Source organism: Salvelinus sp. IW2-2015, linkage group LG36, assembly GCF_002910315.2.
Source record: "Salvelinus sp. IW2-2015 linkage group LG36, ASM291031v2, whole genome shotgun sequence".
In the NCBI taxonomy this organism is placed as follows: domain Eukaryota; kingdom Metazoa; phylum Chordata; class Actinopteri; order Salmoniformes; family Salmonidae; genus Salvelinus; species Salvelinus sp. IW2-2015.
The window spans coordinates 33,652,826-33,676,358 of NC_036875.1; the positions used below are offsets into that span (position 1 = coordinate 33,652,826).

At 45.2% G+C, this 23,533-nt stretch overlaps 1 protein-coding gene across 1 annotated transcript in view; it reads left to right on the forward strand.

Moving 5' to 3' along the window:
• Positions 1-23,533, forward strand: part of cacnb4a (calcium channel, voltage-dependent, beta 4a subunit) — a 57,304-nt gene that overhangs the window by 21,327 nt on the left and 12,444 nt on the right. Inside the window, exons 2-7 of the mRNA XM_023981708.2 lie at positions 9,115-9,234; positions 9,476-9,598; positions 16,045-16,175; positions 19,566-19,642; positions 20,694-20,713; positions 21,420-21,500. Of these exons, the coding sequence (XP_023837476.1) occupies positions 9,115-9,234; positions 9,476-9,598; positions 16,045-16,175; positions 19,566-19,642; positions 20,694-20,713; positions 21,420-21,500 (552 nt within the window). The remainder of the gene's footprint in view (positions 1-9,114; positions 9,235-9,475; positions 9,599-16,044; positions 16,176-19,565; positions 19,643-20,693; positions 20,714-21,419; positions 21,501-23,533) is intronic.

The window sequence follows — 23,533 nt, forward strand, 5'->3', positions numbered from 1 at the left end:
CAAAATACCAGCAACAGTGTGTGAAAACCTTGTGAAGACTTACAGAAAACGTTTGACCTCTGTCATTGCCAACAAAGGGTATATAACAAAGTATTGAGAAACTTTTGTTATTGACCAAATACTTATTTTCCACCATAATTTGCAAATAAATTCATTAAAAATCCTACAATGTGATTTTCTGGATTTTTTTTTCTCATTTTGTCTGTCATAGTTGAAGTGTACCTATGATGAAAATAACAGGCCTCTCTCATCTTTTTAAGTGGGAGAACTTGCACAATTGGTGGCTGACTAAATACTTTTTTGCCCCACTGTATGTGTCATTATGATAGTGCTTGTCTAGAGGTAGGGTGTGTGCCTTGTCTTCTCCTTAGCAACATCACACGTCACAGTAGACACATCGTGACCTAGAACGGCGTTATATCAGTTGTCTTTGTGACTGCACACTGCGCTGTAGATGTGATCATCGTCACCGGCACCGCTGATGCCTTGCAGCACCTTCGTCAGGAGGCCTGAAATATGAGTCCCCTCAGCCCCCCTCAGAATCATCCACCCCCTCACAGCAGGCATGTGCTGTGTGCTGGCATTTGGGGCTTCGCTGTGCTGCTTTTAGTCTATCTCTTTCTGTCTTTCTCTCTGTCCCTCTTTATCTGTCTGTCTCTATCTCTCAATTCAATTTAAGGGCTTTATTGGCGTGGGAAACATATGTTTACATTGCCAAAGCAAGTGAAGAAGATAATTAACAAAAGTGAAATAAACAATAACAATTAACAGTGAACATTAAACTCTATTAACATTAAAGTTCCTGAAAATGTCAAAGTTCCGTTTCAAATGTCATATTAAGTATATATACAGTGTTGTAACGATGTGCAACTAGTTAAAGTACAAAACGGAAAATAAATAAATAATAAATATGGGTTGTATTTACAATGGTGTTTGTTCTTCAATGGTTGCCCTTTTCTTGTGGCAACAGGTCACAAATCTTGCTGCTGTGTTGGCACACTGTGGTATTTCACCCAGTAGATATTGGAGTTTATCAAAATCAGATTTGTTTTCGAATTCTTTGTGGATCTGTGTAATCTGAGGGAAATGTGTGTCTCTAATATGGTCATACATTTGGCAGGAGGTTAGGAAGTGCAGCTCAGTTTCCACCTCATTTTGTGGGCAGTGTGCACATAGCCTGTCTTCTCTTGAGAGCCAGGTCTGCCTACGACGGCCTTTCTCAATAACAAGGCTATACTCACTGAGTCGGTACATAGTCAAAGCTTTCCTTAAGTTTGGGTCAGTCACAGTGGTCAGGTATTCTGCCACTGTGTACTCTCTGTTTAGGGCCAAATAGCATTCTAGTTTGCTCAGTTTTTTTGTTAATTCTTTCCAATGTGTCATGTAATTATCTTTTTGTTTTCTCATGATTTGGTTGGGTCTAATTGTGTTCCTGTCCTGGGGCTCTGTGGGGCCTGTTTGCATTTGTGAACAGAGCCCCAGGACCAGCTTGCTTAGGGGACTCTTCTCCAGGTTCATCTCTCTGTAGGGGATGGCTTTGTTATGGAAGGTTTGGGAATCGCTTCCTTTTAGATGGTTGTAGAATTGAACAGCTCTTTCTGGATTTTGATAATTAGCGGGTATCGGCCTAATTCTGCTCTGCATGCATTATTTCGTGTTTTACGTTGTACACGGAGGATATTTTTGCAGAATTCTGCATGCAGAGTCTCAATTTGGTGTTTGTCCCATTTTGTGAATTCTTGGTTGGTGAGCGGACCCCAGACCTCACAACCATAAAGAGAAATGGGTTCTATAACTGATTCCAGTATTTTTTGCCAGATCCTAATCGGTATGTTGAATTTTATGTTCCTTTTGATGGTGTCTAGATGGAATTTGTATTTGTGGTTCCTTATAACTAGACCTTTCTTTTGAACACCGTTATTTTTGTCTTAATGAGATTTACTTTTAGGTCGCAGGTCTGACAGAATCTGTGCAGAAGATCTAGGTGCTGCTGTAGGCCCTCCTTGGTTGTTGACAGAAGCACCAGATCATCAGCAAACAGTGGACATTTGACTTCAGATTCTAGTAGTGTGAGGCCAGGTGCTGCGGACTGTTCTAGTTCCCTCGCCAATTTGTTGATACAGTTATGTTGGAGTCATTAAAACTCGTTTTTCAACCACTACACAAATTACTTGTTAACAAACTATAGTTTCGGCAAGTCGGTTAGGACATCTACTTTGTGCACGACACAAGTCATTTTTCCAAAAATTGTTTACAGACAGATTATTTCACTTATAATTCACTGTATCACAATTCCAGTGGGTCAGAAGTTTACATACACTAAGTTGACTGTGCCTTTAAACAGCTTGGAAAATTACAGAAAATGACCTCATGGCTTTAGAAGCTTCTGATAGGCTGATTGACATAATTTGAGTCAATTGGAGGTGTACCTGTGGATGTATTTCAAGGCCTTCCTTCAAACTCAAGTGCCTCTTTGCTTGACATCAATGGAAAATCAAAAGAAATCAGCCAAGACCTCAGAAAAAAGATTTGTAGACCACCACAAGTCAGGTTCATACTTGGGAGCAATTTCCAAACGCCTGAAGGTACCACATTCATCTGTACAAACAATAGTACGCAAGTATAAACACCATGGACACAACCAGCCGTCATACCACTCAGGAAGGAGACACGTTCTGTTTCCTAGAGATGAACGTACTTTGGAGCAAAGGACCCTGTGAAGATGTTGGAGGAAACAGGTACAAAAGTGTCTATATACACAGTAAAATGAGTCCTATATCGACATAACCTGAAAGGCCGCTCAGCAAGGAAGAAGCCACTGCTCCAAAACCGCCATAAAAAAGCCAGACTACGGTTTGCAACTGCACATGGGGACAAAGATCGTACTTTTTGGAGAAATGTCCTCTGGTCTGATGAAACAAAAATAGAACTGTTTGGCCATAATGACCGTCATTCTGTTTGGAGGAAAAAGGGGGAGGCTTGCAAGCCGAAGAACACCATCCCAACCGTGAAGCACGGGGGTGGCAGCATCATGTTGTGGGGGTGCTTTGCTGCGGGAGGGACTGGTGCACTTCACAAAATAGATGGCATCATGAGGATGGAAAATGATGTGGCTATATTGAAGCAACATCTCAAGACATCAGTCAGGAAGTTAAAGCATGGTCGCAAATGGGTCCTTCCAAATGGACAATGACCCCAAGCTTACTTCGAAAGTTGTGGCAAAGTGGCTTAAGGACAACAAAATCAAATCAAATTTGATTTGTCACATACACATGGTTAGCAGATGTTAATGCGAGTGTAGCGAAATGCTTGTGCTTCTCGTTCTGACCATGCAGTACTATCTAAGAAGTAATCTAACAATTTCACAACAAGTACCTTATACACACAAGTGTAAAGGAATGAATAAGAATATGTACATAAAAATATATGGATGAGCGATGGCCGAACGGCATAGGCAAGATGCAGTAGATGGTATAGAGTACAGTATYTACATATGAGATGAGTAATGTAGGGTATGTAAACATTATATAAAGTGGCATTGTTTAAAGTGGCTAGTGATACATTTATTACACCCAATTTTTTATTATTAAAGTGGCTAGAGATTTGAGTCAGTATGTTGTCAGCAGCCACTCAATGTTAGTGATGGCTGTTTAACAGTCTGATGGCCTTGAGATAGAAGCTGTTTTTCAGTCTCTCGGCAGCTTGGTTGGAGTGCACTTGATAGACCTCTGGCCTTGCTGGATGATAGCGGGGTGAAAGGCATGTGTCGGGTGGTTGTTGTCCTGTGATGATCTTTTTGGCCTTCTGGTGAATTGGGTTGGTGGGTGTTCCTGTTATAGGAGCAGGTAGTTTGCCCCGGTGAATGCGTTTGTGCAGACTCACTACCCTGGAGAGCTTCGGATTGACAAGAGTTGCGTTACCAGGTTCGTGTGATACGCGCTGGGATGCTCTCGTCGATTGGGGCATTTGTAAAAGTTTGTGAGTGTTTGTTCGGTGACAAGCCAATTTTCTTCAGGCTCCTGAGGTTAGAGGCGCTGGCTTGCGCCTTTCTCACGCACGCTGTCTGTGTGGGTGGACATTTCAGTTTGTCACTGATGGTGTACGCCGAGGAACTTGTCAATATTCTTTCTCTTTCTGGTCACTACTGTCCGTTGATGTGGGATAGGGGACTGCTCCTCCTGTCTGTCTGTTTCCTGAAGTCCACGATCATTCTTTGTTGGTCGTGCATTGAGGTGTGCGAGTGGTGTTGTTATGGTTGTGTCTGACACCTACGCTCGTAGGGCCCTGGAACCTCCGTCTTTCGGGCTTGGTGCGCGGTGCTGTGGGCCTGGGTCGGGTGTGTTATATGGCAAGGGCGTAGCCGTGCAAGCTGTCTGATTGCAGACTTGCTGATTTGATTGGAGGCGTGCATGGCACGCAGTCGTGGTGAACAGGGAGTACAGGAGAGGGCTGAGAACGCACCCTTGTGGGGCCCCAGTGTTGAGGATCAGCTGGGTGGAGATGTTGTTTCCTACCCTCACCACCTGGGGGCGGCCCATCAGGAAGTCCAGGACCCAGTTGCACAGTGCGGGGTCGAGACCCAGGGTCTCAAGCTTAATGACGAGTTTAGAGGGTACTATGGTGTTAAATGCTGAGCTCTAGTCGATGAACAGCATTCTTACATAGGTATTCCTCTTGTCCAGATGGGTTAGGGCAGTGTGCAGTGTGATTGCGATTGCGTCGTCTGTGGTAAGCAAATTGGAGTGGGTCTAGGGTGTCAGGTAGGATGGAGGTGATATGGTCCTTGACTAGTCTCTCAAAGCACTTCATGATGACGGAAGTGAGTGCTACGGGGCGATAGTCATTTAGCTCAGTTACCTTAGCTTTCTTGTGAACAGAAACAATGGTGGCCCTCTTGAAGCATGTGGGAACAGCAGACTGGGATAAGGATTGATTGAATATGTCCGTAAACACACCAGCCAGCTGGTCTGTGCATGCTCTGAGGACGCGGCTAGGGATGCTGTCTGGGCCGGCAGCCTTGCGAGGGTTAACACGTTTAAATGTTTTACTCACGTTGGCTGCAGTGAAGGAGAGCCCGCAGGTTTTGGTAGCGGGCCATGTCAGTGGCACTGTATTGTCCTCAAAGCGAGCAAAGACGTTTTTTGTTTGTCTAGGAGCAAGACATCGTGGTCCACGACAGGGCTGGTTTTCTTTTTGTAGTCCGTGATTGACTGTAGACCCTGCCAATTACCTCTCCTGTCCGAGCCGTTGAATTGCGACTCTACTTTGTCTCTATACTGACGCTTAGTTTGTTTGATTGCCTTGCGGAGAGAATAGCTACACTGTTTGTATTCGGTAATGTTTCCGGTCACCTTGCCCTGATTAAAAGCAGTGGTTCGCGCTTTCAGTTTTGCACGAATGCTGGCATCAATCCACGGTTTCTGGTTGGGGAAGGTTTTGGAGTGGCCATCACAAAGCCCTGACCTCAATCCTATAGAAAATGTATGGGCAGAACTGAAAAAGCGTGTGCGAGCAAGGAGGCCTACAAACCTGACTCAGTTACACCAGCTCTGTCAGGAGGAATGGGCCAAAATTCACCAAACTTATTTTGGGAAGTTTGTGGACGGCTACCCGAAACATTTGACCCAAGTTAAACATTTTAAAGGCAATGCTACCAAGTACTAATTGAGTGTATGTAAACTTCTGACCCACTGGGAATGTGATGAAAGAAATTAAAGCTGAAATAAATCATTCTCTCTACTATTATTCTGACATTTCACATTCTTAAAATAAAGTGGTGATCCTAACTGACCTAAGACAGGGAATTTTTACTAGGATTAAATGTCAGGAATTGTGAAGAACTGAGTTTAAATGTATTTGGCTAAGGTGTATGTAAACGTCCGACTTCAACTATATGTTGAAGAGGGTGGGGCTGCATCCCTGTCTCACCCTACCTCTCTCTCCCTCTCTTCCCCCTCTCTCAATATCCCCCTCTTTGCCTTTCTCCTTCTTCCCCCCTTCTCTTTCTGTCCCTCTCCCACTTTCTTTTCAGCCCCTACTTTCTATTTGTGTACAGTCTGTCCCTATAGCTTCCTCTATCTCCACTTCACACTTTCTCGTTCCATCTTTTCCGCTCTGACTGAGTGAGTGGGTGTTGTACCGGGGCACTGTCCCACCAGCCATTGACTCGTTAATAAGAGAAAGGGTGGTGTGTGTGTGTTGTGTGTGGTATCGGGGGGCAGCTCTTCTGATCGTAATGACATGAGACTGGCTCTGCCTGAGGCTGGTTGGGGGACCCAGCCACCGTATTCACCCCCACCCAGGGAGACAGAGACCGCGACACACTATCTCTCTGTCTCTGTCTCTCTTTCTCCCCCCTCTCACTTTTGCTCTCCCTCCCTTTTTAGCTCGCTCTTTCTTTCTCTCCCTCCCCCCTCTCTGCCCCACTCTCTCTCTTTCTCTCCTATTGTCTCATTCTAATCAGACCTGTGCTCTTCTGAGAAAGGACTATTGAATACATTAGCAATAGACTACTTTGATCCAGGAATCAAAAGATCCCACACAAAAGGAACATTCCCCTTGAAGGTTGATTAACCTTGTTGCACCGGGCCTAAAAAGATAACACATTGACCAAGCTTTCTTTGAACCTTTTAGATACATGAATCCCGCTGCTGCTTCCAGTGAATCTAGTAGAAGTTGTAATGACCAACCACTCTATACTACACATCATGGTGGTTTAACAGGTCATCTACCCTGTCACTCACTCACAGTGCTAACGCTAGTCCACTCTGCTCCCTTCAGCCTGAGATGTATTGATGTAGAAATGGAGCTGTCTTGCCACTTGTGTGACCCTGGCAGTCCTTGTCTCTCTAATTCTGTTCTCTCTCTCTATTTCAATTCAATTTCAATGTAAGGGCTTTATTGTCATGGGAAACACATGTTTACTTGCCAAAGCAAGTGAAATAGATCATAAACAAAAGTGAAATAAACAATACAATTTTTAAACATTACACTCACAAAAGTTCCAAAAGAATAAATACATTTAAAATGTAATATTATGTTTATATGCAGTGTTGTAATGATGTGCAAATAGTTAAAGTACAAAAGGGAAAATAAATACATTTAAATATAGGTTGTATTTACAATGGTGTTTGTTCTTCACTGGTTGCCCTTTTCTTGTGGCAATAGGTCACAAATCTTACTGCTGTGATGGCACACTGTGATATTTCAAAATTAGATTTGTTTTTGAATTCTTTGTGGGTCTGTGTAATCTGAGGGAAATATGTGTCTCTCTCTTTTCTCTCTCTCTCTCTCTCTCTCTCTCTCTCTCTCTCTCTCTCTCTCTCTCTCTCTCTGTCTCTCTCTCTGTCTGTCTCTCTCTCTGTCTGTCTCTCTTTCTCTCTTTGTCTCTCTCTCTCCTTCGTTCTCTCTCTGTCTCTCGTTCTCACTGTCTTTCTCTGTCTCTCTGTATTTCACTCTCTTTCTGTCTCTTTCTTTCTCTCTCTCTCTGTCTGTCTCTCTCTTTCTCTCGCTGTATTTTTTTCTCTCTCTCTGTCTCCTTCTCTCTTTCTCTGTTTGTGTCTATCTCACTGTTCTGTTCCTCCTCATGCAGTATTGATCCAGCCAGTTTCTCTTTATTCCCACTCTCTCTCCACTTAATGTGGTTTCCAATGTGATCACTTCAACTAAGATCGGCTGGGCTGCTCGCCAGCTGTGGGCTTCAAAAACATTCCTATATTTGTCAGTTGTGTCTCCCGGCTCACCAGCTTTAATCAGGGTCCCTGTGATCCCGCTTGGAGAGGCATATTCCCACCCACGCAACGTACGGACGCCACCTCTGTAACACCTGGCTGCAGGCCTATCACTGCCACCTTCACTACGTGCTCAGTACATTCTGACAATATTAGGACATTGGCTCCCGAGTGGCGCAGCGGTCTAAAGCACTGCATCTCAGTGCAAGAGGCATCACTACAGACCCTGGTTCGATTCCAGGCTGTATCACAACCGGCCGTGATTGAGTCCCATAGGGCGGAGCACAATTGGCCCAGCGTCGTCCGTCTGGGTTAGGGTTTGGCCGGGGTAGGCCATCATTGTAAATAAGAATTTGTTCTTAACTGACTTGCCTAGTTAAATAAAGAAATGAAATACTGTAGGGTAACCAAGTAGCCTTTTATCTGTTCAGGATTACAGCTTTCATAGTGATGACACAGCTCACAAACTTCACTGACCTGTGTAAGCATGGTAAACATTCCTCACTGACCTGTGTAAGCATGGTAAACATTCCTCACTGACCTGTGTAAGCCACATGTACTACATTCCTCACATGACTGTGTAAGCATGGTAAAACATTCCTCACTGACCTGTGTAATAGTGTAAACATTCTCACTGGACACTGTGTAAGCCTGGTAAACATTCCTCACTGACCTGTGTAAAGCATGGTAAACATTCCTCACTGACCTGTGTAAGCATGGTAAACATTCCTCACTGACGCTGTGTAAGCATGGTAAACATTCCTCACTGACCTGTGTAAGCATGGTAAACATTCCTCACTTGACCTGTGTAAGCATGGTAAACATTCCTCACTGACCTGTGTAAGCATGGTAAAACATTTCGCTCACTGACCTGTGTTAAGCATGGTAAACTTCCTCACTGACCTGTGGTAATTATGGTAAACACTTGCCTCACTGACCTGTGTAAGCCAATGGTAAACATTCCTCACTGACCTGTGTATAAGCATGGTAAACAATTCCTCACTGACCTGTGTAATATGGTAAACATTCCTCACTGACCTGTGTAAGCATGGTAAAACATTCCTCACTGACCTGTGTAAGCTGGTAAACATTCCTCACTGAACCTGTGTAAGCATGGTAAACATTCCTCACTGACCTGTGTAAGCATGGTAAACATTCCTCACTGACCTGTGTAAGCATGGTAAACATTCCTCACAATAACAATGACAACTACAGAGGGGTTCAGATAGCAAAAATATGTCATCTTTTTCAGGGACAAATGTCACAAATGTCTTGGCCCTTTATAGGGTTCAGCTGACTCCTACACTAGCCAATCATTTTACTGTTGTCTTGTTGCCTGGCTGTTATCTAACTGTTGTCTGACTGTTATATTGTCCCTCTGCAGGGTTCAGCTGACTCCTACACTAGCCGACCATCGGACTCAGATGTCTCTTTGGAGGAGGAGCCGGCAGGCGGCAAGCTGGAGAAGGAGCAGCAGGCTGCTGTCCAGCTGGAGAGGGCCAAGGTGAGACAGACCACCTGCAGGGTGTCCCACTGTGGAGCCTTATGCTATACTAGGCACATAGGTTCAGAACAAGGCCCCTATCATTGGAAAGGTCCCCGAAGGCAAGGCTGGTTGAAAGGAAGTTGTTTATCAAAACCACATTACAACTGGTATATTTGCAGCACAGTTTGCCCACTGTGTTATGGTTGAGCTTATCTAGCTAGGCATCTTCTTATACATGGCGTTTCCTGTATCGTCTCAGGCCAAAGCAGTGGCCTTTGCTGTGAAGACTAACGTCAGTTACTGTGGAGCCCTGGATGAGGATGTCCCTGTGGCAGGAACCGCCATCTCCTTCGATGCCAAGGACTTCCTGCACATTAAAGAGGTACAATATACTGTACAGTACATAACAACTCTACTGCTACAGCTATGCCTGCGTCTGAAATGGCATTCTATTACCTATGTAGTGCACTACTTTTGGCCGGAGTCCATGAGTAGTGCACTATATAGGGAACAGTGTGCCATTTTAGACAACCTATGTTTGCTGCAAGCCATATCTGTTCAAGGGCCATTATGGATGAATCAATATCAATAGTGCATGTCCCGTTTTAGAATCGAGAACAATGGACTAGTGAGTGTGTATACAACCTAGTATGTCTGTGGAGTTTACACACTCTTCTTTTCTATTCTGAGTCATTGTGTTGTTTTGTGTTGACTTTCAAAGTTGCATAGAGTGTGTACTGTATGCAGGGCCGGCTCTAGGCATAAGCGACATAAGCAGTCGCCCAGGGCCCCCGGCCGCTAGAAGCCCCTGACCCAAAATATGTATTTCTTAATTTTTGGGGGGGAACTCAGTCAGGGTTTCAACTTGCTGTTGAGAGTTAGAATAGTAGAATACACAAGGTGCAAGTTCTAAATGTGGTTGTGCATCAGCAATTTTCCGTTTTTCTCCTGTTTTGTCAGTCACTGACGAGTCACTCAGTTAGCCCATGTCAGCTAACATTGTTTAGATTGTTAAGTTAGTCTAGCCAGTTATCTAAACGTATAGTAATCATGTCCGAATACCAGTGGTGTAAAGTACTTGAGTTAAAATATTTTAAAGTACTACTTCAGTAGTTTTTTGGGGGTATCTGTACTTTACTTTACTATTTATATTTTTGACAACTTTTACTTTTACTTCACTACATTCCTAAAGAAAATAATGTACATTTACTCAATACATTTTCCCTGACACCCTAAAGCACTCGTTACACTTTGAATGCTTAGCAGGACAGGGAAATGGTCAAATTCACACACTTATCAAGAGAACATCCTTGGTCATCCCTACTGCCTTGGACTCACTAAACAAAAAGGCTTCATTTGTAAAGGTGTTGGAGTGTGCCCCTGGCTATCCATACATTTTTTTTTAAACAAGAAAATGGTGCTGTATGGTTTGCTTTATATAAGGAATTCGAAACTATTTATGCTTTTACTTTTGATACTTAAGTATATTTTAGCAATTACATTTACTTTTGATACTTAAGTATATTTAAAACCAAATACTTTTAGACTTTTACTCAAGTAGTATTTTACTGGGTGACTTTCACTTTTACTTGAGTCATTTTCTATTAAGGTATCTTTACTTTTACTCAGGTATGACAATTGGGTACTTTTTCCACCACTGCCGCATACCGCCCGGTACGTGCCCAGGGGCCCTGACCTACAGGGGGCCCGCATTGATTTTGTTAGTCAATCTCACTCAGATATCATTAACATGACATACGTCATGGCAAAATGTGTATAATTGCAGGAAATTAGCTTTAAAATTACAACATTTTCTCTCCACCCCATGGCAAAATGGGGGGGGGGGGCCCAACCAAATCTCGCTTAGGGCCTGTCATGCCAAATAATGTCCCCCTGGCCAAATAGTGTCCCCCTCTGCTTCACAATGGGATTCGATAAACTATTAGCGTCCATTGCTATATAAAATGGCGCCGGAGAAGAAGGCTGACGTTTTACGTGTCCCCAACCGATTGTATTTTTTAGTTTGTTTATTTGCGTTATTTGTAACTTATTTTGTACATAATGTTGCCGATACCGTCTCTTATGACCAAAAATAACTTCTGGACATCAGGACTGCGATTACACACCACGGACTGGCAGAATCCTTTTTTTCCTTTAACGAGTCTGACGAACCCGACACAGATGATATACTGCTTTCTCGGGAACAGGCCCAAATCCCCGTGATTTGCGTGAAGAGGATGCAGTGAAAAAGGGGCAAGAGGGCGGGCTGCCTTCTGAGAATTCGTAGGCGATTGAATAAACCGCCACTTCCTTCCATTCTGCTAGCAAACGTGCAATCTTTGGAGAATAAAATCAATGACCTACGCGGAAGATTAAACTACCAACGGGACATTCAAAACTGTAATATCTTATGCTTCACGGAGTCGTGGCTGAACAATGACACTATCAATATAGAGCTGACTGGTTGTACGCTTGTCTGAAAAGACAAGGGGCGGCAGACTATGTATTTTTGTAAATAACAGCTGGTGCACGATATCTAAGGAAGTCTCGAGCTATTGCTCGCCTGAGGTAGAGTATCTCATGATAAGCTGTAGACCACACTATCTACCTAGAAAGTTTTCATCTGTATTTTTTGAAGCTGTTTACATACCACCAGAGACTGAGGCTGGCACTAAGACAGCATTGAATGAGTTGTATTCCACCATAAGCAAACAAGAAAACGCTCACCCAGAGGCGGCGCTTCTAGTAGCCGGGGACTTTAATGCAGAGAAACTTAAATCTGTTTAGCCAAATTTCTATCAGCATGTTAAATGTGCAACCAGAGGGAAAAAACTCTGGACCACCTTTACTCCACACACAGAGATGTATACAAAGCTCTCCCTCGCCCTTCATTTGGCAAATCTGACCATAATTATACCCTCCTGATTCATGCTTACAGGCAAAAATTTAAGCAGGAAGCACCAGTGACTAGATCAATAAAAAAGTGGTCATATGAAGCAGATACTAAGTTACAGGACTGTTCTGCTAGCACAGACTGGAATATGTTCCGGGATTCCTCCAATGGCATTGAGGAGTACACCACATCAGTCATTGGCTTCATCAATAAGTGCATCGATGACGTCGTCCCCACAGTGACCATACGTACATACCCCAACCAGAAGCCATGGATTACAGGCAACATCCTCACTGAGCTAAAGGCTAGAGCTGCCGCTTTCAAGGAGCGGGACTCTAACCCGGAGCTTATAAGAAATCCTGCTATGCCCTCCGACAAACCATCAAACAGGCAAAGCGTCAATACAGGACTAAGATCAAATCATACTACACTGGCTCTGACGCTCGTCGAATGTGGCAGGGCATGCAAACCATTACAGACTACAAAGGGAAGCACAGCCGAGAGCTGCCCAGTGACACGACCCTACCAGACTAGCTAAACTACTTCTATGCTCTCTTCGAGGCAAATAACACTGAAACATGCATGAGAGCACCAGAAGACTGTGATCACGCTCTCCGCAGCCAATGTGAGTAAGACCTTTAAACAGGTCAATATTCACCAGGCCGCAGGGCCAGACGGATTACCAGGACGTGTACTGCGAGCATGCACTGACCAATTGGCAAGTGTCTTCACTGACATTTTCAACCTGTCCCTGACTGAGTCTGTAATACCAACATGTTTTAAGCAGACCACCATAGTGCCTGTGCCCAAGAACACTAAGGTAACCTGCCTAAATGACTACCGACACGTAGCACTCACGTCTGTAGCCATGAAGTGCTTTGAAAGGCTGGTCATGGCTCACATCAACACAATTATCCCAGAAACCCTAGACCCACTCCAATTTGCATACCGCCCCAACAGATCCACAGATGATGCAATCTCTATTGCACTCCACACTGCTCTTTCCCACCTGGACCAAAGAAACACCTATGTGAGAATGCCATTAGGTGTAGGTGTTACGGACTCGGGAGAGGCAAAAGTCAAGAACCATGCGTCCTCCAAAACACAACCCCGCCAAGCTTCTTGACAAACTGCACGCTTAACCCGGAAGCCAGCCGCACAAATGTGTCGGGGGAAACACGGTACACCTTGCGACCGTGTCAGCATGCATGCACCCAGCCCGCGATAGTAGTCGCTAGAGCGCGATGGGACAAGGACATCCTGACCGGCCAAACCTTCCCTAACCCGGACGATGCTGGGCCAATTGTGCGTCGCCTCATGGTTCTCCCGGTCGGCTGCGACAAAGCCCGGTATCGAACCAGGATCTGTAGTAACGCAGCTAGCACTGCGATGTAGTGCCTTAGACCGCTGCTCCACTCGGGAAGCCCTGAGCAAGCATTTATGCGGTCCGGGTACAGGGGGTGGCTTGGTCTAAAATTATTTTGTGAGAATTGCGGGGGGGGGGGATTGATCTTAAAGATCTCATCCAGGCCTGTCTGTTTGACTCCAAATACCTTGCTTGCTGTGGTGATAATCCTTCTCAGCATATTTCTCTGGCTGACAGTGGCATTGCCAAACCACCAAACAATAGAAAAAGTAAAAATACTCTCAATGAAAGATTTGTAAAACAGTATAGTACAGTCAACATTAAAAGATCCCAGCTTTTTGAGAAAGTACAGTCTCTGTTGACCCTTTTTGTAGATCAGGTCTGTACATTTACTCCACTGAAGTTTATTGTCCAAGAGGACACCCAGATATTTGTATTCCTCTACAGTCTCTATGTTCTGACATCTGATAGATGTGTGATTCGTCACACCACTCTACAAAGTCATTTAGGACCGGGCCATGGTGTTCCTCGTCATCATGCAACAGGCTGATCAAGGCAGTGTCATCAGAAGGTCCAACAGCCACAAAACCAGCCCCCCATCTAAGGAGAAGTCCCGGATGAGTCTCTGTGCCAGAATGTAAGGCTGGATTGTGTTGAAGGCAGAAGAAAAGTTCTACAAACAAAACCCTGACATGGGATTTGGCACCCTCTAGATGTCTATAGACCATGTTGAGGAGAGTAAAAATGGCATCATCAACTCCTCTGTTGGGCTGATAGGCAAACTGAAACGGGTCGAGGAGCTTCTGGGTGGTGCTGAGAACATGACTTTTCATAATTTTCTCAAGGCATTTCATTACTAAGGATGTCAAGGCGACAGGGCGGTAGTCATTCAGCACAGAGGGATTAGATGCTTTAGGAATGGGTATAATTATTGAGTTTTTCCACAATACTGGCACGTGTTGCTGGTTGAGCGAGGATTGGAAAATGTCTGTAAAAACACTAGCCAATTGTTCAGCACGGTGCTTTCACACATGTCCACTTATTTTGCCTGGGCTTTTTTGTGCGTTACATCCCCTGAACAACTTCAAAACATCATCCTGTTTCACAACAACCCTCTCAAACATTTGAAATGATGCTTCCATTTGTTTTACCTCCGACACAAAGTTGTCTGATTCAAATCTTGAGAAGAAAACATTCAGTTCATTAACCATGTTCTGGCCCCCATGTCTCCCAAGGTCAGCACTGTTTTTTCCCCTGCCTATGTGGGGGGCACTAGACATGGATTTAATACCTTGCCAGGCCACCCTTGAGTTTCCTGAGGAGAGGGTTCTCTTCACCCTTTGCTTGTATGCCTCCTTGTCCACCAGTATCTGTCTTTTGAAGCCTGTCTTAAAGCCTGTCTATCACCCTCAGCATAAACTGCCCTCTTCCTATTAAGTAGTGATTTTAGATTTTTTGATACCCAAGGCTTACTGTTAGAGAAGATTTTTCTGGTTTTAGTAGGCACAATTGACAACACAGAAGTTTACAGAAGTCTGAAACAACATCTGTGAGTTCATCAAGATCAGTGCTGCTGTCCTCAAATACCTCCCACATAGTACAGTCAAAACACCCCTGGAGACCAAATACCTCCCACATAGTACAGTCAAAACACCCCTGGAGACCAAATACCTCCAAATAGTAGCAGTCAAAACCCCTGGAGAACCAAATCACTCCACATGTACAGTCAGAAACAACCCTGGAGACCAAATACCTCCCACATAGTACATCTAAAACACCCTGGAGACCAAATACCTCCCACATAGTACAGTTCAAAACACCCCTGAGACAATACCTCCCACATAGTACAGGTCAAACACCCTGGAGACCAAATACCTCTCCACATAGTACCGTCAAAACACGCCCTGAGACCAAATACCTCCCACGGATAGTAGCAGGTCAAAACACCCTGGAGACCAAATAGCCTCCCACATAGTACAGTCAAAACACCCCTGGAGACCAAATACCTCCCACATAGTACAGTCAAAACACCCCTGGAGACCAAATACCTCCTACATAGTACAGTCAAAACACCCCTGGAGACCAAATACCTCCCACATAGTACAGTCAAAACACCCCTGTTTTGAAAACACCCCCAACCCAGATGGCAAATAATTTACAAACAAAGTGTACAAATTAATGTTGCAAGTTCTAGCAACAGACCTAGCAACAGACCTAGCAACAGAAGCTAGAACTCATTGAATCCCATTGTGACGCAGAGGGGGACACTATTTGGCCGGGGACACTATTTGGCATGACAGGCCCCCAAAAGGCTAGAGCCGGCCCTGACTGTATGTCTATGAATTGTTACACACTTCTGTTCTAAGACATTCGTTTTGTGTTGCTTTGCCCACAGCCACATATAGTGTGTATTTTTCTGTGGAGTTTGCACACTCTCTTCTGTTCTGTTGTTTTGTGTTGTCTTGTCCACTACAGACGTACAGCAATGAGTGTATATGTCAGTGTATAACAAACACACACACACTCACTTCAGTCATTGTGTTGTTTTATGTTGTCTTGTCCACTACAGAAGTACAGTAATGACTGGTGGATTGGCCGGCTGGTGAAGGAGGGCTGTGAGATCGGATTCATCCCCAGCCCTCTGAAACTAGAGAACATCCGTCTACAGCAGGAGCAGAAGAGAGGTACACGCTCTTACGGGTAAGGCCGTGGTTGAGGGGCTGGGCAGGGGGCTGGCAGGGCTGGGCAGGCTGGGCTGGGCAGGGGTGGGGGCTGGGAGGGGCTGGGCAGGGGGGGCAGGGGCTGGGGGGGGCTGTGGCAGTGGCTGGGCTGGAGGGCTGGGCGGGCAGGGGGGTGAGAAGTTTATTGAGGGGGTGGGCTTGGTTGGGCAATGGGCTGGGCTGGTGCTGGGAGGGGTTGGTTGGGTGGAGGGGTGTGTTGGAGGGTGTTTAGGGTCTGGGGGTTTGTTTGGGTGGAGGGGCTGTGTTGGAGGGTGGGTTTAGGGTCTGGGGGGGTTGGTTGGGTGGGTGGAGGGCTGTGTTGGAGGGTGGGTTTAGGGTCGGGGGTTGGTTGGGTGGAGGGGCTGTGTTGGAGGTGGGTTTAGGGCTGGGGGTTGGTTGGGTAGGTGGAGGGGCTGTGTTGGAGGGTGGGGTTTAGGGCGGGGGTTGGTTGGGTGGAGGGGCTGTGTTGGAGGGGGTTTTAGGGCTGGGGGTTGGTTGGGTGGAGGGCTGTGTTGGAGGGTGGTTTAGGGCTGGGGGTTGGTTGGGTGAGGGGCTGGTGTTGGAGGGTGGGTTTAGGGGCTGGGGGTTGGTTGGGTGGAGGGCGTGTTGGAGGGGGGTTTAGGGGCTGGTTGTTGTAAGGGTCTGGTTGGGGGGTTTGGTTGGGGGTTGTTGGTGGAGGGGCGTGTTGGAAGGGTGGGTTTAGGGGCTGGGGGGTGGTTGGTGTGTTGGAGGGTTAGGGGGTGGGAGGGGCTTGTTGGAGGGTGGGTTTTAGGGTGCCGGGGGTGGTTGGGTGGAGGGGCTGTGTTGGAGGGTGGGTTTAGGGGCTGGGGGGGTTGGTGGTGGAGGGGCTGTGTTGGCGAGGGTGGGTTTAGGGCTTGGGGGTGGTTGGGTTGGGGGGCTGTGTTGGAAGGGGCGGTTTGTGGTGGGGGGTTGGTTGGGTGGGGGTCTGTGTTCTGGAAGGGGTGGGTTTAGGGGCGGGGGGTTGGTTGGGTGGAGGGGTGGTGTTGGAGAGTGCGTTAGGGGCTGGGGGGTTGGTTTGGGTGTGTGAGGGGCTGGGGAGGGTTATAGGGTCTGGGGGGGTTGGGTTGGGTTGGAGGGGCTGTGTTGGAAGGTGTGGTTCAGGGGCTGGGGGGGTTGGTTTGGGTGGAGGGGCTGTGTTGGAAGGGTGGTTTTTAGGGTGCTGGGGGGTTGGTTGGGTGGAGGGGCTTGTGTTTGGGAGGTGGTGTTTAGGGGCTGGGGTTGGTTGGGTGGAGGGTGTGTTGGAGGTGGGTTTAGGGTCGGGGGGGTTGGTTGGGTGGTTGTTGGAGGGGGGTTTAGGGTCTGGGGGGTTGGTTGGGGTGAGGGGCTGTGTTGAGGGGTGGTTTAGGTGGGGGTGGTTGGGTGGAGGGGCTGTGTTGGCAGGGTGGGTGTTTAGGGCTGGGGGGTGGGTTGGGTTGGGAGGGCGCTGTGTTGGAGGGGGGGGTTTAGGGCTGGGGGGTTGGTTTGGTGTGTGAGGGCTGTTGTGGGGGTGGTTCAGGGCTGGGGGTTGTTGGGTGGAGGGGCTGTGTGGAGGTGGGTTTGGGGGCTGGGGGGTTGGTTGGTGTGATGGGCTGTGTTTGAGGTGGGCTTTAGGGGCTGGGGGTTGGTTGGTGGTGTTGGAGGGGGGTTTAGGGTCGGGGGGGTTCGGTGGTGTCGAGGGGCTGTGTTGGAGGGTGGCGTTTAGGTGGGGGGGTTGGTTGTTGTGTGGAGGAGTGCTGTTGGTTGGGGTTGTGGGGAGGGCTGTGTTGGATGGTTTTAGGGTCCTGGGGGTTGGTTGGTGGATGGTGCTGTGGTGAGGGTGGGTTTAGGCTGGGGGGGGGTTTGTTGGGGTTGTGTTGGAGGGTGGGTTAAGGTTGGGGGGTTGGTTGGGTGGAGGGGCTGTGTTGGAGGGTGGGTTTAGGGCTGGGGGTTGGTTGGGTGTGTTGAAGGGTGGGTTTAGGTCTGGGGTGGGTTGGTGTGGGTGGTGAGGGCTGTGTATCGGGAGGTGGGGGGTTGGGAGGGGCTGGGGGGGTTGGTTGGGTGGAGGCGGTTGTGGTGGAGGGTGGGTTCTTAGCGGTTGGGGTGGGTCTGTGTGTTGTGTGCGGGTGGTGGGTTTAGCGTGTCTGGGGTTGGTTGGGTAGGAAGGGCTGTGTTCGGGAGGGGTCGCGGCTATTACTAGGGGCATGGGGGGGCTTGGTTGTGGTGTGTGTGGAGCGGTGGGTTTTAGGCGTGCTGGGGGTTGGTTGGTGGGCTGTGGTGGAGGGTGGTGTTTTGAGGAGTCTGGAGGTGTGGTGATGGCGTGTAGGGTTGGGAGGGGGGTTTTAGAGCTGGGCTGGGGGATTGGTATGTGGTGTTCGTTATGAAGGCGTGGTTTTGGGAGTTGGGTGACGAGGGGATAGCAGTTTCTAAGAAATGTCCTGAATAAGCATTAATCAACTATTTATAAACTTCTTTATTAAGCATTTATAAAAGTATTATAAAAGGTTACTGAAGAGGGAAAGCGACATGGTGGGTCTGATGAGAAGACCACCTACTCCAGGTCTGGCTCTGCTGTAACTAGGGTGGTTTACTCACAATAACAGATCAGCGACTACTCAGAATAACAGATTGGTGACGTGTTTCTTAGGTGACACTAATATGAAAGAGATGATATGCATCATCTTATATAAGTTTCCTCATTGCCGACTATGACAGAGAGAATAGTCACTCTCCCACTATTGAGTCATTCAGCTCTGTTTTAACTCTTTGTTGTCTACTTTAAAGGACACTTCAGCGTTGGCCTCATGTTGCTGAGGGTTACGTTATGTAACAATTGTGGTAAAACAGTGGGTATGTCATCTCACATAGTGCCTCGATAGATATTATCTCCAAGACAATCGCTGCTCATAAATTATATATTAGCCTCTTTAATTCCAGCCCCTTTGTTATCACAATTCCTGGAACAATGTGTTGTCAATACTCATCTATTCTAGCATGTATTTATAGTTTTCATCATCCATTCTACTGGTAGACCATTCTACTGGTAGACCATTCTACTGGTAGACCATTCTATTCTAATGCTAAATATTCAACATGGACACAAATCAAACTTTAGTTTAGAAGTGCATTTAAAACTGTAACAAACTTTACATTAACAAATAATAAAATGAAAGAGATAAAAACAAGCAAAAGGCAATAACAAAAAATAATTAAATAACGTTAAAACACCAAGGATGTCTAAAGTAACAATAAAATGACTGATTAAAGACAGAGAACCCTGTTTCTCCTGAGGATGGGAGTTGTGTGGGACTCCCGTGAGGGATGAGACTATCTGTCTGTGTTCCACATTAATGTTTCTTCTCTCGCTCTGTCTATTATCCTTTGTGCCTTGCAGTAAGTCCAGTGGGAATTCCTCCTCCAGTCTAGGAGACATGGTTTCAGGCGGGTTCAGATCCAACCCTCCCTCTGCAGGTGAGCCTCCAGACAGAAGCCTATTAGGGGAAGAGCGTCTCTCCAGGTCGAGCTACCCGTTTGTCAAAATTATTAATTTATGATCTAAAACTATGATCTAATTGTCCTTGTCTCTAACATACCATATCATTGTTGCTCAGTGTGTTGTTTATTAACTATTATTATTTCTGTATTATTATTATTGTTTATTATATGTTTATTAACATATCAAATCCAGTGTTAGACGAACTGTAGGTCACTTCACATTAGTGAACTATGAACTGAATGGTTATCGGAGTATATGTACTCAATGACATTGTTCTACTCTAATGAGAGAAATCGACTTACTTCAAAATGCTGCAGCTGCTCAATACAAACTTTTAGAGTAAGTTAATATGTGAAAATAGGGAACAGTGGCTGTAGGTTGGGTGGATGGAATGTGGAGTTGTGCGATCTTTGTGTCTTCCAGAATGTGCCATGCACGTTCTATTGGACTGGAATGAGGTGAGCCATGCACTCTCAGTCCACTCCTCCTCCTCTTCCTCCAAGAGGATTATGGACAAGCATTATGTCCATGCATTGAGTTTGCTTTAAGGCAAACATAACTCTGTAGCCCAAACTCTGTTGGGCGAAATATTATGGTTTGATGACAAGTTAAGATGAGAGATGCTTTATCCAAATATATCCATCTTAACATAAATTGAAATATTACTCTCTTAATTTGGATTTCTTTAAAAAAAAAAAAAACACTTTTAAATGATAATGCAACTTACCAAAGGCTTTAGCAGACTCACTTAACAAGTGTAACCAAGGATGTCACCTGCAAAGGAAGGTTTGGAATAGAAGCAACAAATAAATCAAGTGTTTTGACCACTAACATACTGTCTACATACTGTATATGTAGTACTTCATTTATTTGTGTGATAAGGTATTTGCATCCATTATTGTACTCTTGAAATATTTCCATCAGTATTAGAGGAATACTGAAAACATATCTCTCTAATGTGTTGTACTGTATATTGTATTACCTTGCATTCATAGGCAATTATCAGTTGTTTTCTCATTTTTACAGGAAAACAGAAGCAGAAAGTGGTGAGTAGTATAAACACATTTTATTCTCTTTAATCCATGCACAGGTAAACCCCAAGATCTGTCACCACACAGAATCTGGTTGCACCTAGATTAATAATATACTGTATTATATATATATTACTGTATTATTAATCTAGGTGCAATGGCATCCTCCATATCAGCGTTTCAATCTTTATTTTAGGCATACAGACTAACTAATAGGTTTGACTTTATTCACCCCAATTAATATTTGAGGAATAAATACTATGACGTGTCTTTGCAGACCTGATTGAGCTCACTTTAATACCATTTAGACCTGTCTTCTTTTATTTCATTCCAGCCCTGGCAAGTACCAGGGCTTAATGATGCTATTAAATTGATTGACCAAAGAAAAATAGGAGTTGCATAAATGAATTGGATGGCTCATCTTTAACAATGATCTGCTGGCAGTATTTTAATTACACTTTTTCAGCACATTATCAGGAAGTAAAACAGAAACGTCCCAATGTCTTAATAGCATAACTTAATTGCTGATAGTAATATATCCAGCTACTGTTATACTCATTATTTTGTACCTGTGTTGTAACACATTTGTAACACTGTAATTCCACAGATACACTTTCTTGGTATTAAATAATACCTAATAAAATGACTTAATGGTGAATGGCATGTTACATGTTACTGTTGCTGTGTCTGTGCTCCCTCTAACCCTCGACCTCTGCTACAGACTGAACACATCCCTCCCTATGACGTGGTCCCCTCCATGAGACCAGTGGTCCTGGTAGGACCGTCCCTGAAGGGATATGAGGTAGGCGTCATAACAATAATATTTTCAGTCTCTTGTAAAGTGTTTTATTCGGCCTCCAAAACAGCTATTCAGAACAACTGCAATATTTGGTTGTGTGCCATACAGTGACTCCAATTCCCAGCTCTCCCTTTTGGAATCAATATTGAGGACCGTCAGCGTGCAGACTAGTGGTTGAGATGCAGCTTCATTGAAGAGGTTCACTGACAGTGAATAACTCCCCCGTTCATTGTCAGAGTAGATATTTGGAGCTATCCAAAAATAACAGCTATGTCTGGCTTATCCATTCATTGGTAACTAACCACCAATGAGGGTTTGCAGAAAAAGGAGGGCAGCATCTTTTCCTTGATATGTATGGGGGAAGTGGGGAGCCAGGATCATCGTCGGTCCTCATCGCCGCGCCACTGTGTTGCCATGGTAACAACCTTCTGGGTAAAACACATCCGTCTGAAAAAGTAGAGCATGGCTTGAAATTAGAAACACAGAGATAAACAGCACCAGAACAAGCTCTCTCTCTGTGTGTGTGTGTGTGTGTGTGTGTGTGTTGTGTGTGTGTGTGTGTGTGTGTGTGTGTGTGTGTGTGTGCGTGCGTGCGTGCGTGCGTGCGTGCGTGCGTGCGTGCGTGATAATACAGTGTAAAAAAATAAACAAGACAATTCTGTCAAAGACAAGGTTATGCAAAGGTGGATGGAATGGAGGCACAATTTCTTCTTCTTAATGTGACTTTTTTTGCCCAATTTACAGAGACGTGTCTATTGGTCCAAACGATCCAATTACACTGACTTGTGTGAACAGCATGATGCTGTTGTTATTAATGCTCAATGTCAAGAGAGCTTACCGAACATCCTTTTTCCTCAAAAAATGTCCCTTGTGAAATGTGAAAGAAAAAATGTTAACGTTGCCGTGAAATATTCTGAACAAAAATATAAACGCAACATGCAACAATTTCAAAGATTTTGCTGAGTTACAGTTCATATAAGGAAATCAGTCAATTGAAATACATTATTTAGGCACTAATCTATGGATTTCACATTACTGGGCAGGGGCACACCCAATGGGGAGCCAGGCCCAGCCAATCAGAATGAGTTTTTCCCCAAAAAAGGGCTATTACTGACAGAAATACTCCTCAGCATCCCCCCTCAGACGATCCCGCAGGTGAAGAAGCTGGATTTGGAGGTCCTGGGCTGGCGTGGTTACAAGTGGTCTGCGGTTGTGAAGCCGGTTGGACGTACTCCCAAATTCTCTAAAACGACATTGGAGGTGGCTTATGGTCGAGAAATGAACATTGAATTCTCTGGCAATGGCTCTGGTGGACATTCCTGCAGTCATTATGAAAATTGCATGGTCCCTCAGAACTTTAGACATCTGTGGCATTGCGTAATATGACAAAACCGCCAATTTTAGAGTGACCTTTCATTGTCCCTAGCACAAGGTGCACTTGTGTAATGATCATGGTGTTTAATCAGCTTCATGATATGACACACCTGTCAGGTGGATGGATTATCTCGACAAAGGCTCAAATGTTCACTATCAGGGGATGTAAACAAATTTGTGCCCAAAACCTGAGAGAATTACGTTTTTTGTGCATATGGAACATTTCTGGGATCTTTTATTTCAGCTCATGTAACATGGGACCAGCACTTTACATGTTGCGTTTATATTTTTGTTCATTGTGTATTATCCAGGCCGACCAGTGGTTGCAGGAATATGCTCAATGCTTGAACCATTGTCGAACTTTGTAGACTAGTTTATTAAATCTCATCTGCAAGCATAGCCATCATATGTATAAGACTCTATAGACTTCATTAACAAGATCTCACCATTAACGGGATTAACAGAAGACTGTATTTTGGTCACGTTAGATGGCGAGAGTCTATATACCAGCATTCCCCATACCGGGGGCTGGCAGCCCGTGCTCACGATTTGAGAGACCGAGATACTAACAACTACCCACCAACAAACGTTATTCTAGAGCTGGCTGAATATGTTTTGATGTATAACTATGTCAGGTTTGATAATGAAAACTACCTCCAAAC